At 41.2% G+C, this 13,568-nt stretch overlaps 1 protein-coding gene across 7 annotated transcripts; it reads left to right on the plus strand.

Moving 5' to 3' along the window:
- Nucleotides 1–740: 740 nt before the first annotated feature.
- LOC26527108 (dynein light chain 1, cytoplasmic) lies at nt 741–12,043 on the plus strand. 7 transcript variants are annotated; one of them, XM_026982465.1, is made up of 3 exons: nt 741–927; nt 3,948–4,153; nt 10,844–12,043. In XM_026982465.1, exon 3 carries the CDS (start codon nt 11,045–11,047, stop codon nt 11,561–11,563), a length of 519 nt encoding a protein of 172 aa, XP_026838266.1. In that variant the 5' UTR covers nt 741–927; nt 3,948–4,153; nt 10,844–11,044; the 3' UTR covers nt 11,564–12,043. The 7 variants fall into 7 exon arrangements, with proteins under 7 accessions (XP_026838266.1, XP_026838265.1, XP_026838267.1 ...); XM_026982464.1 differs by having other exon boundaries at nt 743–895; XM_026982466.1 differs by having other exon boundaries at nt 745–927; nt 10,844–11,362.
- Nucleotides 12,044–13,568: the final 1,525 nt, after the last annotated feature.

The raw sequence follows: 13,568 nt of genomic DNA on the forward strand, positions 1-13,568 counted from the left end.
ATAAAAAAAATAAAAATAGAAACAAAAATATGAAAATATTTCAGCTCTATCTATTTCATTTCATTTTCTATCTTTCTATTTCAAGCAAAGAGTAATAATGTTATAATGATAATAAATAATAAAATTATATTTTATTTATGTATATTGTTAGTTACAAATCGATCTTTGGTGAAGCTGGATTGCATCACATTAAATTTAATCGAATGTACAATGTTTATATAGTGTGGATATGGTTATCTTAACTTAACTATGTATATGAAAATAGCTATAAATAGCAATAGCAAAAACTCTTTCACTTTAATAAATATACTAAATTCAAAAAAATACCAATACCAAAAATCTTTAATAAATAGCCGTTAATTTTAAATTAAATAAATATGTGGATGTTAAAATATATCGAATGCATGCGAAATGATAGCTGCTTGTATCGTTTGCAGCTCTGATATTAGTGATGTTGGGCTTATCTTGCGCCCTATCGAATATTTACTACCGGATATCGAGTGCGGCATTTCAGGTAACATTTGTGATCTTCAACAGTTCTACGCGACCCATTACTATTTGGTTCTATATTTGTCAAGATTCTTCCCTCTAACTATTCAAGAATCGGCGTTGCGAGCTCAGTAACTGTTATCGAGCCGCCGATAACAGTCATCACTGCTGCCAGACGCCGCCCGCCAAACGTGACCTGCCAGACGCCGCCCGGATCTGGCCAATCAGAGCCGCTTACGCTCGTCGGTCGCCGTTCGATAAACCGAAATCGAAACCCGAAATCGAAGCCGTCGTTTAGTAAATCCGCAGCAAGCAAACCGCTCAGTAGTTCAATTTGTGGAGCTGTCTGGCTGATTTGCGTTCCATTCACCGTACCAGTGTAAAATCCAGGCGACTACGCTTAGCGGTAAAAACACCCACACACCCACGCACAACAAAGTATATGGGGGCAAATGTTTTTTCAACCCGGTTCATACAGATCTTCTGAAAAACAAATTCCCTATCTGCTGTTCTTTTTTTTCACGTTCTCTGTTCCCAAAATAATGAATAAATAAGAAGAAAAAAGTGAAATAAGTCGTGGCGTGCTAAATTTGTATTGCGTGTAAAATTGTTAAAACAAAAAAAAAACGAAAGAGAAACAAGCAAACCCATACACACGCATTCCGCTTTTTTCCTGCCCACAACTGGATTTTTTTTTAAAGTTCGAAATTGGTATTGCATTAGAATTTATTTGGTGACAGCTGTTGAACTACGGAGGGAAAAAATCGCGCGCAATCAGCAAAAATTAAAAGGTAAGTAATAGAAAAAAACAAACAAAAAACAAATGGCGTGTGAATGTTCTTGAATGCAAAATGCAACGTTGTGCAATTTTAATAATGCCAAAAGTTCCCATGATGCAAAAGTGTGTGGGAGAACACAGGGCACATGCCGATTTTTTTTTTCAGTTTTTGGTTTTAATTTCGAGCTACGGTGAAATCAAGTTTTCGGGTTGACGTCATTTTAATTATGCATAGAAACGCAGGTAATAGCCGAACATTTTTGGTCAGCGGTTGCTTTGCTTCCGCTTCATTTTTGGCAAACTTTCCAGCTAATGATCGAACAGCTGTCAAAGGTTTCAGTTGTTCTACCTTTAGGCTGTGGGAAAATTGCTAATTAGAGAACAATGCAGTATAGTCCTGCATTGAAAATTCGCGGGTTTCCAATTGCGAACGGGAATTCAATTACCCAGCGTGCATGTGCAAGCGCGCGCGTGCTTGTGTGTGTTCCTGCGTGAGATGGCTAGCAAAAAGCGTTGCATACTTGCAGGTGCAGGTCCCGGTCCACTCCTGTGTCTCTCTCTCTTTTCCTCTCTCTCTCTCTCTTTGCTGTCAGCCTGTCATTTATAATTTCATTTCATGTCGCAGGACATGTGTGTGTGTGTGTGTTTGAAAAACACTGTACAAAAATAGTGCTAGAACAAGCACAGTTTCGCGCTCATAAATATACAACTTGTGCTCTCTTCCGCTTCCTGTCTTGCCCCTCTTCCCTCCCCCTTTCCCACACACTGTTCAACTGTCAATGCAGTTTTCTAATTGACTTCATCAGAAGAGCGAGAAGAACAAGAAGTGGAGGTAGCTGCAGCATCCATACAAATACACACATGCCGTCCCTCTCACTCCATTGCCTTTGGCCACCTGTCAACTCTCGGCTGTCTACCTCCCATCACCATCCCCACCCACAATCCCTGTCCCTATCCCCCTCCCTTTCTCGCTCTCTGCGTGATTCCGCCCGCCAACAGTTGCCTGCTGCTTTACCGTTATGATTTGTCTGCCCTGCACGTTACTGTCAAACGTCAGGAACACGAATAAGCCTGCTAAATCGCAACAAATTCCAGACGCCGATGGAAAGGAAAAAAAGACTGAACATAAATATGAGTACAAAGCACCGAGAAAATCGGAAGTTAATCTTGTCCAACTATTTCTGAACCGGAAGGAATCAGGATTGAGATGGCATATTGCACACTATGCATATGCAGTTTGATAAATCTTTTATTCAGAACTATGCACAGTGGGCAATGTGAAACCAATTGATGGTCAGATATTGCACGTTTTAAATAAGCTAGAATTAATTATTTTCTTAAAATCAAATAGCTTTCTCCCAATGCCCAAATAAAAATTGATTGATAACTCACACGATTTGATAGCTTAGCTGTTGTAATACTTAAATGTATTATGGAATGCTGAGGCGTGTGCACTCTGCGATCTGTTATAGCGGGTGCCAACTGTACTTGTGAATTCGATTACTAGCACAAGGGGAGCTTCATATTCTTTGTGATTAGCTGCAGTTCGGACTTTCCTGGTCGCTTTAGCTAGGTGTTTTCAGTAAATTACGGCGAATATTGGATAGTGCGAGTGTGTCAGCACAAAGAGCCGGGTATCCTAGCGACTAAAATTGGTTGCGGTTGCTTTGCTGCATTGCCACGCCACTTGGCCACCTTGCCACCTAGCCACCCACTTCACCAGCCATCAAGCCCACTACCACAAGCACTCCCACATTTTCCACCCGCTGATTTTGAGGTTGCAATTGCAAAATGCCAAGCGCACTTTGTACGCTCCGTCGTTTGCCTTGCCTTCTCCCCTGCTTTGCTGTGCTTTTCGCAACTAATAAGCAATGCCATTGCTCGCAGAAGTATGCTACGAAAAATGGCAATTGCAATGGAATCTTCGAGCGCGCGTGTGTGAGCCTTGAATTTGAATTAGTTGTTGTTGCTGCTGCTGCTGCTGGTGGTGCTGGTGCTTCGCAGCTTCTCTGTCATGGCCACCTACGCGCGCGTGTGTGTGAGGGAGGGAGAGTGAGAGAGAGAGAGAAAGTCGGAGCATCTGCTCAAGGCCATGTTGCAGTGCATTGCTTGTGCTGCCATCTCGCTCACTCCATATAATTTAAATGCATCCTGCATATGAATATTGCCTGTTAATTGACATTGGTATGTGTGCATTGCCCTGGCCCTCTGTGTGCGTGCTCGTGCTTGTTTGTGTTAATATGTCATCCTGTGGCTCTGATATTTGATTTGTAATATTGCCGCTTGTATTGCTTGTGTTTCTATAATTAAATTGCCTGGCTTCTGCTCTGCTGTGCAAACTGTCCCGAAAAAGCATGCAATGCGCCTGCGTTAATAAATACACAGCAAGAAATCGGGACAACTGTAGGGTTTATTAAGAAACCCCTTATAATAAAATTTCAGAATTAGCTTGAGTATTCACGGAATCGTTGTGAACCAAACATGCCTAAGGGATGGGTACATTGTATATATCAATCAGTTTGTCTTTCAGTGTAAGTGTGTGTGTCTGTGTCCATTGGGGGGGCTAACTTTATTAAAACTCGCTCTTTAATTGAAGAAAATACTAATAAGGTTTTACGATGCGCTCGCCTCTCTTCAGTGGCGTTGCTCATCTGTTTTTCTCCCTCTTTTTTCGTTACAGTTACAGAGACGAGGCGCCAAAAAGAGCCACTTTTCAAACGGTTCGATTCGAGTACAGTTTAAACACACAGGAACGCAGAGCCCCAAACATCAGCCAAAATGTCTGATCGCAAGGCCGTGATTAAAAATGCCGACATGAGCGAGGAGATGCAGCAGGATGCCGTCGATTGTGCGACACAGGCCCTCGAGAAGTACAACATTGAAAAGGTACGTTTTGAATGACAAACAAGATAGAATTCTATAGTCGAGTTGCCCGACTATCAGATACCCGTTGCTCAGCTAGTGGAAGTGTATACCCTTTTACTCTACGAGTAACGGGTATAACAAAACAAACCATATTAATAGTCTTGCCGAAAAGTATGAAATAATGTATTCAAAGTCTTGGAACGATGTTACGTTTATGATTACATACTTTTACACACATCTATGCTGTAAAGAGCCACCAAATGCCTAGGCATTCCATAAAATGTATGAAACGCAGGGGAAATCAGGTTGATCACATCCACATTGAAACACACACCCACTGATTAGGGGATGGAAAAGAAGGGGGTTTTGAAAAAGAGAATGAGCAGGCACAACAGGTGTTTTTTTTAGTGGGTGGCCTCGGGAGACCCAAATGTATTGATTGCCGTAATTGTTTTTTAAATGCCAAACGCATTACTTGAGAAAATTCCAAATAATTCTGTTGCTAATTTGATCAACAAACTTGACAATTTGGTATCCAATTAGAAAGGAATAGGACTTGGCATAGGGCTGCAATTGTTTTGCTGCATGTGAAATGATTAAGATAAATACAAAACTAAATCAATAGATATTAAAGGCTTTGCTTGATTATTTCGCCAGCCAGGTAATTGGAAATTTGAAACTGGCAGCGGTGGGATTATTATTTTGGCCTAATACCGTAATTAAATTAGATTTACTTCTACTCGCACACGCACACGTACGCACGCACACCTACACATTGTTTTCCATTAGTTTTCCCTTCTCTGACATTGTTGCATTTCAGGGCGGTGGAAACATGTAACCCACTTTCCTCCCAGTAAACTTGTGGCTTGCACTGCGTTTGGCAATTTCGCAATTTTGCGATGCAGCCTTTGGGTTTCCCGCCCACAAGTCCATTTCCACAGCCATTTCCTCACAGCCCACATCCAACAGCTATTTGCCCCCCTTTTTTTGGCTCCCTGGATGAAGAGCTCCTTTCACAAACAATGTACAATATGTGCCTGCATTTTTCGGAAGCACAAAGTACAAATTTGATCACTTTTAACCTTTGCCCTTATCATCGGCTTAATGGCGAAGGCTATAGTTTCTCATTTAGCACTTGGATGGAGCTAATTTAATGCTTGATAGCAAAAATCTTTTTCGGCAATGAAAGGGGTGAAGAAAAGTTATGCAGAATGGTAGTTTAGGGTTAAATACATTCTGTATTGGGTGGAAATTGAATCAAATGCAAATACTGTGTAAAGGATTTCCCGTGACTAACCTCCGGTCCAAGTGGCCCTGACTTAAGGAGATTTTCCCAGAGGAAGTGCGAAATCAGCGGAGGACTGACCATCATTAACAATTTCCGACGCTCATGCTAGACAACAACTAAAATAAGCTCTTGATTTAGTTGAACGCATGGAACAACAACAACAACAGCAGCAACAATAACAAAACAAGAAAGAAAAACAAAATCAGCGAGCAATGTCAACAAAGTCGAAGAAATTGAATAATCAATAGATGTGCGGTGGGGGGTCGTGGGGATTGCGATTGAAGGAAAAGTGCCAAGCACACGCACTAGTCGGGTGCACAGGGAGAAATTACACATTACATTGTTATTGTAAGCTTTAGTGAAGTGTTTCCACTATGGCATACAAATGAGCCCCCGAAGCAAAATGTTTCACCCATACGAAAGCATTATGGAAATTGTTTTCCCCGAGTGCGGTGGTCAGAGTGCACGCCCTGACGGAGGTCACTGAAAATGCGGCCTGCAAAGTGCGCGGCAGGGGAGTGGGAAAAGCCGGAGGAAAAGCGGCGGTTCGGTTGGAAAGCTGCGGGCATTTGCCAGCAACTAGCAGCGCGGGCCTTTGTCAATGCCAATGGCAGAAGAAGACAACACACTGCGACTAAAAAGCGAGTACTGCTATTCTGTATTCGGCGATTCTGGCATTCTGCTACTGCTACTGAGACGCTGGGAAAATGGAATCGGAAAACGGAAAAGCGGGGATGGGGGAATGCGCGGGCCCTTGAAAGCAAAGCAAAGTAAACTTGAAATCACGGCGGAAGTGAATAAAGCGCCAGGGGGGGCGGTGCGGAGAGCTTGTGGGAGGAAAAAACAGAGAGAGGTTCTGCTAATTGAGCAGTAAAGCAAAATGTGCGTACACAGTGGATATAGGCTAAGCGAAACAGCGTTTAAGCGCAACCACAACATTGTTTAATAGCTGCGCAAGCCAACTAAATCAGTCGCTTATCAACGTAATTTATGATTTTCAATTGTGACATTAGATAACATTTTCCTGGGTCCTAGTAAAAAAACCCAGGTGTTCTCCAGTGGTTTTCACTGTATGTGCGACAGGTCCTGTGCCCTAAAAGTATGCCATACATTTTCTCTGTATTCGCACTCTTCCCGAATGTTGTCATTGTGCCCAGGAGGTAGGGATATGGAAAGTATCGCATTTGGTGGGGTGGTTGGGGCGAAAAGTAACCACCACTGAAACGCCTGAACCACCTGAAACACCTGAACCACCTGAACCACCCATTGCGAGCCTACCTCTTGTTGCTATAAATAAAATATATGCCACACGATTGATTGCCTTTTTGTCTTCACTCTTCACTCTTCCTGTCTCTCTCCCTCTTGCCCCTCCCCTTCCGCTTCCTCTTTCCACTGCTTATTGCATAATAATAAGTTAGCCATTATTTCGCACTGTGTGCTTGCTTGGTGTAGGTAATTAAATATGGATTTTTTGTTTTTGTTGCTGAGCGGCGAAAACACAAATTTAATTGCTTAGATGAAAATTGAAAAATTGCCGCCGCCTAATGGAAAAAATTAACAATAAAAATAGAATCAAATTTGTGGGAAAGATAATGAAAAAGCAGGAAGGAGAGCTACCTTTAACCTTTAGGCGATGCTGCATTGAATAATGCCGTTTGTTTCGCCAATAGTTTCCAATCAATAATTGACCTGGTAAAATCTTCCGATTTTCCGCATTTACCCAGCTGATTATAAGTTGCAAATTCCAATCGCAGCGATGCAATGGCACAGGGAGTGAGGGGGGTAGGCGGAAAACAGTTTTTGGTATCCATTAGATACGCAACTAATACTACTAAATGGAGTGGGGGACACCTCACCACACCGGGCCCCCTGGGGCGCACAAGGGTTAAGCCTGGGCCCACTTCGTTGTACCTTATGTGTATGTATTTTTAGGGGCGCGCAACCTTTCAAGCAGCTTAAATCGTATCCATAGGCATTATGTTGCTCCACCCCCCTGTTTCCATGTATTTTTGTATCTGTGTGTCTATAATGTGTATGTGTGTGTCTGTGAGCCGCGATTTAAAGGCAAAGCCCTAAATAAGCCAACAAGAGGGCCAAAAAATAAAATGGAAAAGGCAAAAAACAGCGGGGCAGCAGAATATAAATTTTCAATTCAATTATTTTCTGGTCTTATGTTTGCTTTCAAATAAATTTAATTTGTTTTTCGCATCGCTGCAGGTGGGAAGTGGTAACGTAGTTTATAACAATTAATTCTTTTGATTTATTTAACTCGAAGCAATCTTATTGAATTTGATTTACCGACTTTGAAGAGTGTAGGTAATTAAAATACATCATGAAAATGACAACTTTGATGAAAAACCAGATAAAATCGAGAACTTTACTATTGACACTCAACGGAATCAGTTTTATACGAACGGTTTTCATATATAAACACGAATTTAATTTGATTTTTTGTGCGCTGTTATTATCCTTGCATACGAATTTTTTGTTTGTTCCTCTTGTGACGCACAAAAGGCGGAAACCCTGCGAACAAATAAACACGACAAACAGTTTTGCATTCAATCGTTGTGGGGACTTCATGCATTTTTGTTATTACTATATATTTTTTTTTTATGGGTTTTGTTTGTGATTTTTTGCGTGTCCAAAATGTTTAATCAATATGCAGGCAGCCGGCGAATGTTGTGTGTATAGATTGTGTATGTGTGTGTAAAAAGCAAATACATGCACACATGCATCCACTTTTATTGGCACACATTCATCGAATCCAGAGTTTTCCACTCTTTCCATGCCTTAAAACGTGTCCAGGCATATTTGCTGGGGCTCAAAAACCTGGGTACATTTTCCAGGTGTGGCCTAAATGGTTAGGAGGCAGTTGGTCTGGACATTTTGCTTGCGTCTTAAAAGCAAAGTGATTAGATGTGATGTTTGTTGATGATCTATTTGCCCAAAACACACTTTCTTTCTGATACAGAACCGATGAATAGCAAAGAATGTCAATCAAAAGTATAGGAATAGCTTTGGTGCTTCGAAGGCAATCGCTGCTGCCAAAATGTGTCAGTTGCCTTCCCTAAATTATATGACCAAAATTGCAATGCCGATTTCATTAGGCTACCTACATATGTACATATGCATGTGTATATATGTGTGCTGTGTAGATATGTATTTAGTGGCACAGAACTGAGCGCACGACAACAAGAAACAGCACTACAACCCACTCTATGGTTACTCCCACCCAGTCTTAACCCCTGTTGCCACTGTTTTTTCCACTTGTGTGTCGGAATGTTCATTTTGTATGTTTTTGGCGTTGCCAAAACAAAATTCCATGGCATTGCTAGGGCGGAAGGGGCGTGGCGGGCAAAAGAGGCCCCACCTCACTTCACCCCAAACCAAATTGAATATAAAACAATCAGCCTTATATTGTCGTCTGACACGACACGAAAATATGCACGCAATAGGCTGAAAGCAACAAAACAAGAGTGGAAAACAAAACATTGCCCAAAGGAAGTGCTCCGCAGAGGGCTCCACCAAAAAATGGGGAGCAGCTGGAATGACTTAATAGCCATGATCGCCAGCGGATTTCATTACAGTGGAACTTTAGCTAAGTGAATCGCTGTTATTGCAACTGAGAAATATGAACTATGTACTTGAGCGGACGATAAAGGCCAAATGTGTACGGTTTGTCTCGAGCAGGTATTACTGTATGATACGGTATGATGACGACAACTTTGATTGAAGGATAGCTAAAGCAGAGAATCGGATAATGGCACTCAGCTAAATCAGCTTTATATTGTTTTTCCCTTTTTTTCCTTTGTTTCCTTTGGTGGCGCGCTTTTCTTCACCCGTCCTGTTTGTTTTATTATTGGTTCGTTATTTTCACCGTTTTTGTTTTGAGGTTACCAGGTTAAGTTTATGACTTTGCACGCATTCCCCTGCAACAACAATGGGCTCTCCTGCCACCTGCCCACCTGCTCTCCTGCCCAGACCCTTGGAATCCAAGTTCCCGCCGGTTTTTTGACCCCACCCACGAGTAAATGAACTCAACTCCAAGTGAGGCGCCTAAAAGTATGGCAAAAGAAAACTTTCATATTGCCTCAACTTTCGAAACAGAACAGTTTTATTTTCATAAGGTTCGACATTCCCCATTCCCACCCAGGTTGGCACAAACATCTACTGCTAATGCACTTTTAACCCCTTTGCAAAGATGTCAGCTGCAATTATTGAAAGCCGTGTAGGATATAGATAAAATACGTACTAACAGATACTTTGCTGCCACTTTCGGTGACAGCCCATCAATGTGAGCTCCCCAAACAGGGCTATAAATTTTCTTTGAAGGTTGAGCTTTGAGCTTCATATTTATCTGACCTCCATTGTGCTTTCGCCTTATATATATGTATCTCATTATATGCGGGTTGTGCTGGCTGCTGCGTGTGTGTTTGCGTAACCCTGGATTTAGTCGCCAATTCGACTGACAATGACCTTTGACATTTGCTAGACCAAACTGCATGGGTTTCAACGCAGTGCTTGTGGTACTTCTTTCTACCCCAACCCACCCCCCACCAATTTTTCAATGTTTTTACCCCATTTAGCGCCATTTGTTTCAACCCTTTGCTCGGCATTCGCCATCTAAACTGTGACCGCATTCACTTAGTGGTTTATTAGTGTTAGTATTAACATGCATAATTAGCCAATGCCACAAGAACTGTGCATTCATTTCAGCCAAATGACTTAATGCGAATAACAACGAATATCATAGCTAACTCATTAGCACAACTTTTAGCTCGACACACAACGCACAACACGCCCGCGTTAAGTTTTCCTTTTTGGCCACCAACACTTTTCGGTTGCGCTGCCTGGTTTTTGGGGTCACATTTTGGGTTACCCCCAGTGACAGGCCCCCGATGGAAAGGAAGTTTGCGAGGGGGGAGCGCGACTGGTGGAAAATGAGTTTTTCGTTTGGCATTTTATTGAGTTTGCCGTTTGCCGCTAATTTCAAAACAGTTAGCAGCCACTTAGGCATTTGTTTTCGCCCCCTTTTGATGGGCATCGCTTATGGGTGTTTTCGCGTTTTTCGGCCTGGCTTTAGTTGTTCCCTTCTTGCCAATGCATTTCTGACAGCTTTATGGAATGTGGCGTTAACTTTTTCGATTGCCAATTGGCAGCTGCACAAGGGAGGAATGTAATAGATATCCACTATGCGAAATTGAATTACAACCGAGAGCCGCAAACTCCTCCATATTAGATTATAAGACGGCAAAGTTTGATGCTTCGGCATCGAAGAATGCTGCACGGCTTCACTTTTAATAATTAATATCAATTGCTGCAAATATAATAGAATCAAAAGAAACTTAAATGCTGAAATAACTTAACTGGTATTAAAAAACCGATGGACTAATGTATTATTTTGGCTTTCCATTCAATTGCAGGACATTGCGGCCTACATCAAGAAGGAGTTCGACAAAAAGTACAATCCCACATGGCATTGCATTGTCGGTCGCAACTTTGGATCGTATGTCACCCACGAGACGCGCCACTTTATCTATTTCTATTTGGGCCAGGTGGCCATTTTACTGTTTAAGAGCGGTTAAAGTATTGTCGAGTCGGATGAAGTGGTGGTGAGGAGGCTGATGGAGATGCAGCAGCTGCCCCGCCAGCAGCAACAACAACAGCAGCAGCAACAGCAGCAGGGGCAGCAGTCGCATTTCGGGGCATCAGAGGATGAGGATCTAGAGCAGAAACAGCAACAACCACATAATCAACCACAGAAAACACAGCACCAACAACAGCAGCAGCAGCAACAAACAGAAGAACATCTCAAGGATGCGGAAATGATGACCGATAAGCCAAGCGGAAAGCAGCAGCAACAGCCACAGCAAGAACAGTACCAACAAAAGCAATCTGAAGATTTGGATATGGAACTAACCGACGATCAGGGTGTAGATGAGGATGGGGAGAATGAGCAGGAGGAAGCTGACGAAGACGACGACGACGACGGCGATGGCGAAGATGACGATGACGATGATGGCACCATCGTGGAGGACAGCGATGCCACCAGCTGCAGCAGTTGTCGTCGAGCCGAACTGGAAGATAATCAGCAAGAGCAGCAAATGTCTTCTCCCCAAAAAGATCGGGAAGATGTCACCTAGATGCATCAACGGGCAATCTCTTCCACACAATGGAGAGGATGCACACGAAATATTCTAGCATGTCTATCGGATGCATGGAATACCTATTTGTTGGTGGTATAGATTGAACCATATGCTGAGTAACTTAAAATGAAAGAGCGAAACAATGTTCGATAAGAAAGCGCTACTAGTACACACAATATACACAACAAGAAACTGAGGAACTTGTTTACAAGCATGAACCAGCGCTGTTTAGTTTTGAAATCACCATTTCCCATCCCAAGCTTCGGCATGTATAAATTAATACTATAGTTTAGAATTAGCCATTGGCTACCATTTGGATTGCATTCGCGCGCCCCATGTTTCGAACTTCTGTTGAAATACTTATATTTTTTATTTGGCAAATGTATTTTGTGCTGGCCCTTTGTTTGACCTCATAATTTACTTATGAAACCTGCAATTGCGTAATTAAATAATTGTTAACTAGAAATGAACCAAAAACCATGTGTTATATTTATTTGAATTATTTCCCTTTTTATTTTCCATCAATTTCGTTGGCGCTTAGCAGAGGCAAGAACCACACACACACACACATACACATAGCACAGGCAACAACCACCACTACAACCGAACGAGTAAAGTAAAAAAAAAAAAACAATATTTAACAAAATTGTAAGGAAAACTCACATATTTTTCTGTCGGATGGATTATTTATGTGTATTGAACTCTCAACACTTGTAATCGGAAACCAAGCAGAAAAAATATATAAAAGAAAATAGTATAATGTGAAATTTGCATACACACCATACTCACTCACACACAAACGCTCTCTGCACACCTAATGGGTACACAGAGAAAAATATCACAAAACTGGCATGCTTTTCCCATAAAAATGGTATTCCATAACTTGAATCGGTTCTTTAAATTGGTAAAAACACGCATTTTAAAATTGCATTTGTTACCGATAATATTTCATCATTTCAATCTAGTATCTGAATCTGAAATCCTTATCTTGAAATATAGAGAAAAGCAATTATAAATGATTCGAAATTTATCAGATGATTGACAGAGTTGCTTTTTATCAAATTGTGTTGGATCGTTTTTGATGGATATGTCAAATGATTGCTGATTTCTCCCTGTGTACTTAAGCAATGTATTATTCATAGCTTACGAGTAAACCAAATCGGTGCGTGTTTGGACATGGATTTTTCCCACCTCCCAACCAAACCCCCATTTTCGCCCATTATTTACTCCTTTCCCAGGATTTTGCTATCAACGGCAAGCCAGCAAGAACAAGAAGATAAACCCATTGCAATAAAACCATAGCAGCAACAAATTACACGCAAATTGAATATTATGTGTATGTGTATATGTATTGTCCATCCACAGCAGCAAAGTATGCAAGAAAAATTTTTTGTAGAAACTGCAAGCAGTAATAAAACATAGAGCGGAGAATAACGAAAGCAAAAGCAAAGACAAAATAAATAATTATCATCTTGTCGTTTATATAAATGTGTGCTATATGTTTCTTCGAATCGGATTTATGTTATATAAAACAGAAGAACAGTTACGATTTAAAGGCAAATTTCAAGGAATGAAAGCGAACAGTAATAAGAAACAAGGAAACCAAAAAGTAAATATATATATTCATGCAAAAAATACAAAATAAAGTAAACATTGGTGTAAATTAAGCAACAACCTAAGTAAAACCTACTAAAAACAACAAAAAAAAGGAAGCTTAATACGTAATTTCCTGAAAACAGCCGAAGACATATACATATGCAGAATTCACACACATTTACCGTTACTTTTCACACACACATGCAGCACCTCTCTCTCTTTAGCTATTGCGTTTTAGATTATTGCTCAGCACGTTTTTGCGTAGACACAAAACTATTTATGCTAACGGTAAGATAGAACCTTCTCTCTCTCACCCACACACACCTCCCCCACTTACTCACACACACACACTCGCAAAAACAAGAAGACGAAAAGAAAATCGTAATTTTTTTCTTAAAATTTGGAA

This window comes from Drosophila erecta, unplaced genomic scaffold (assembly GCF_003286155.1).
Source record: "Drosophila erecta strain 14021-0224.00,06,07 unplaced genomic scaffold, DereRS2 tig00000126-arrow-pilon, whole genome shotgun sequence".
NCBI lineage: Eukaryota > Metazoa > Arthropoda > Insecta > Diptera > Drosophilidae > Drosophila > Drosophila erecta.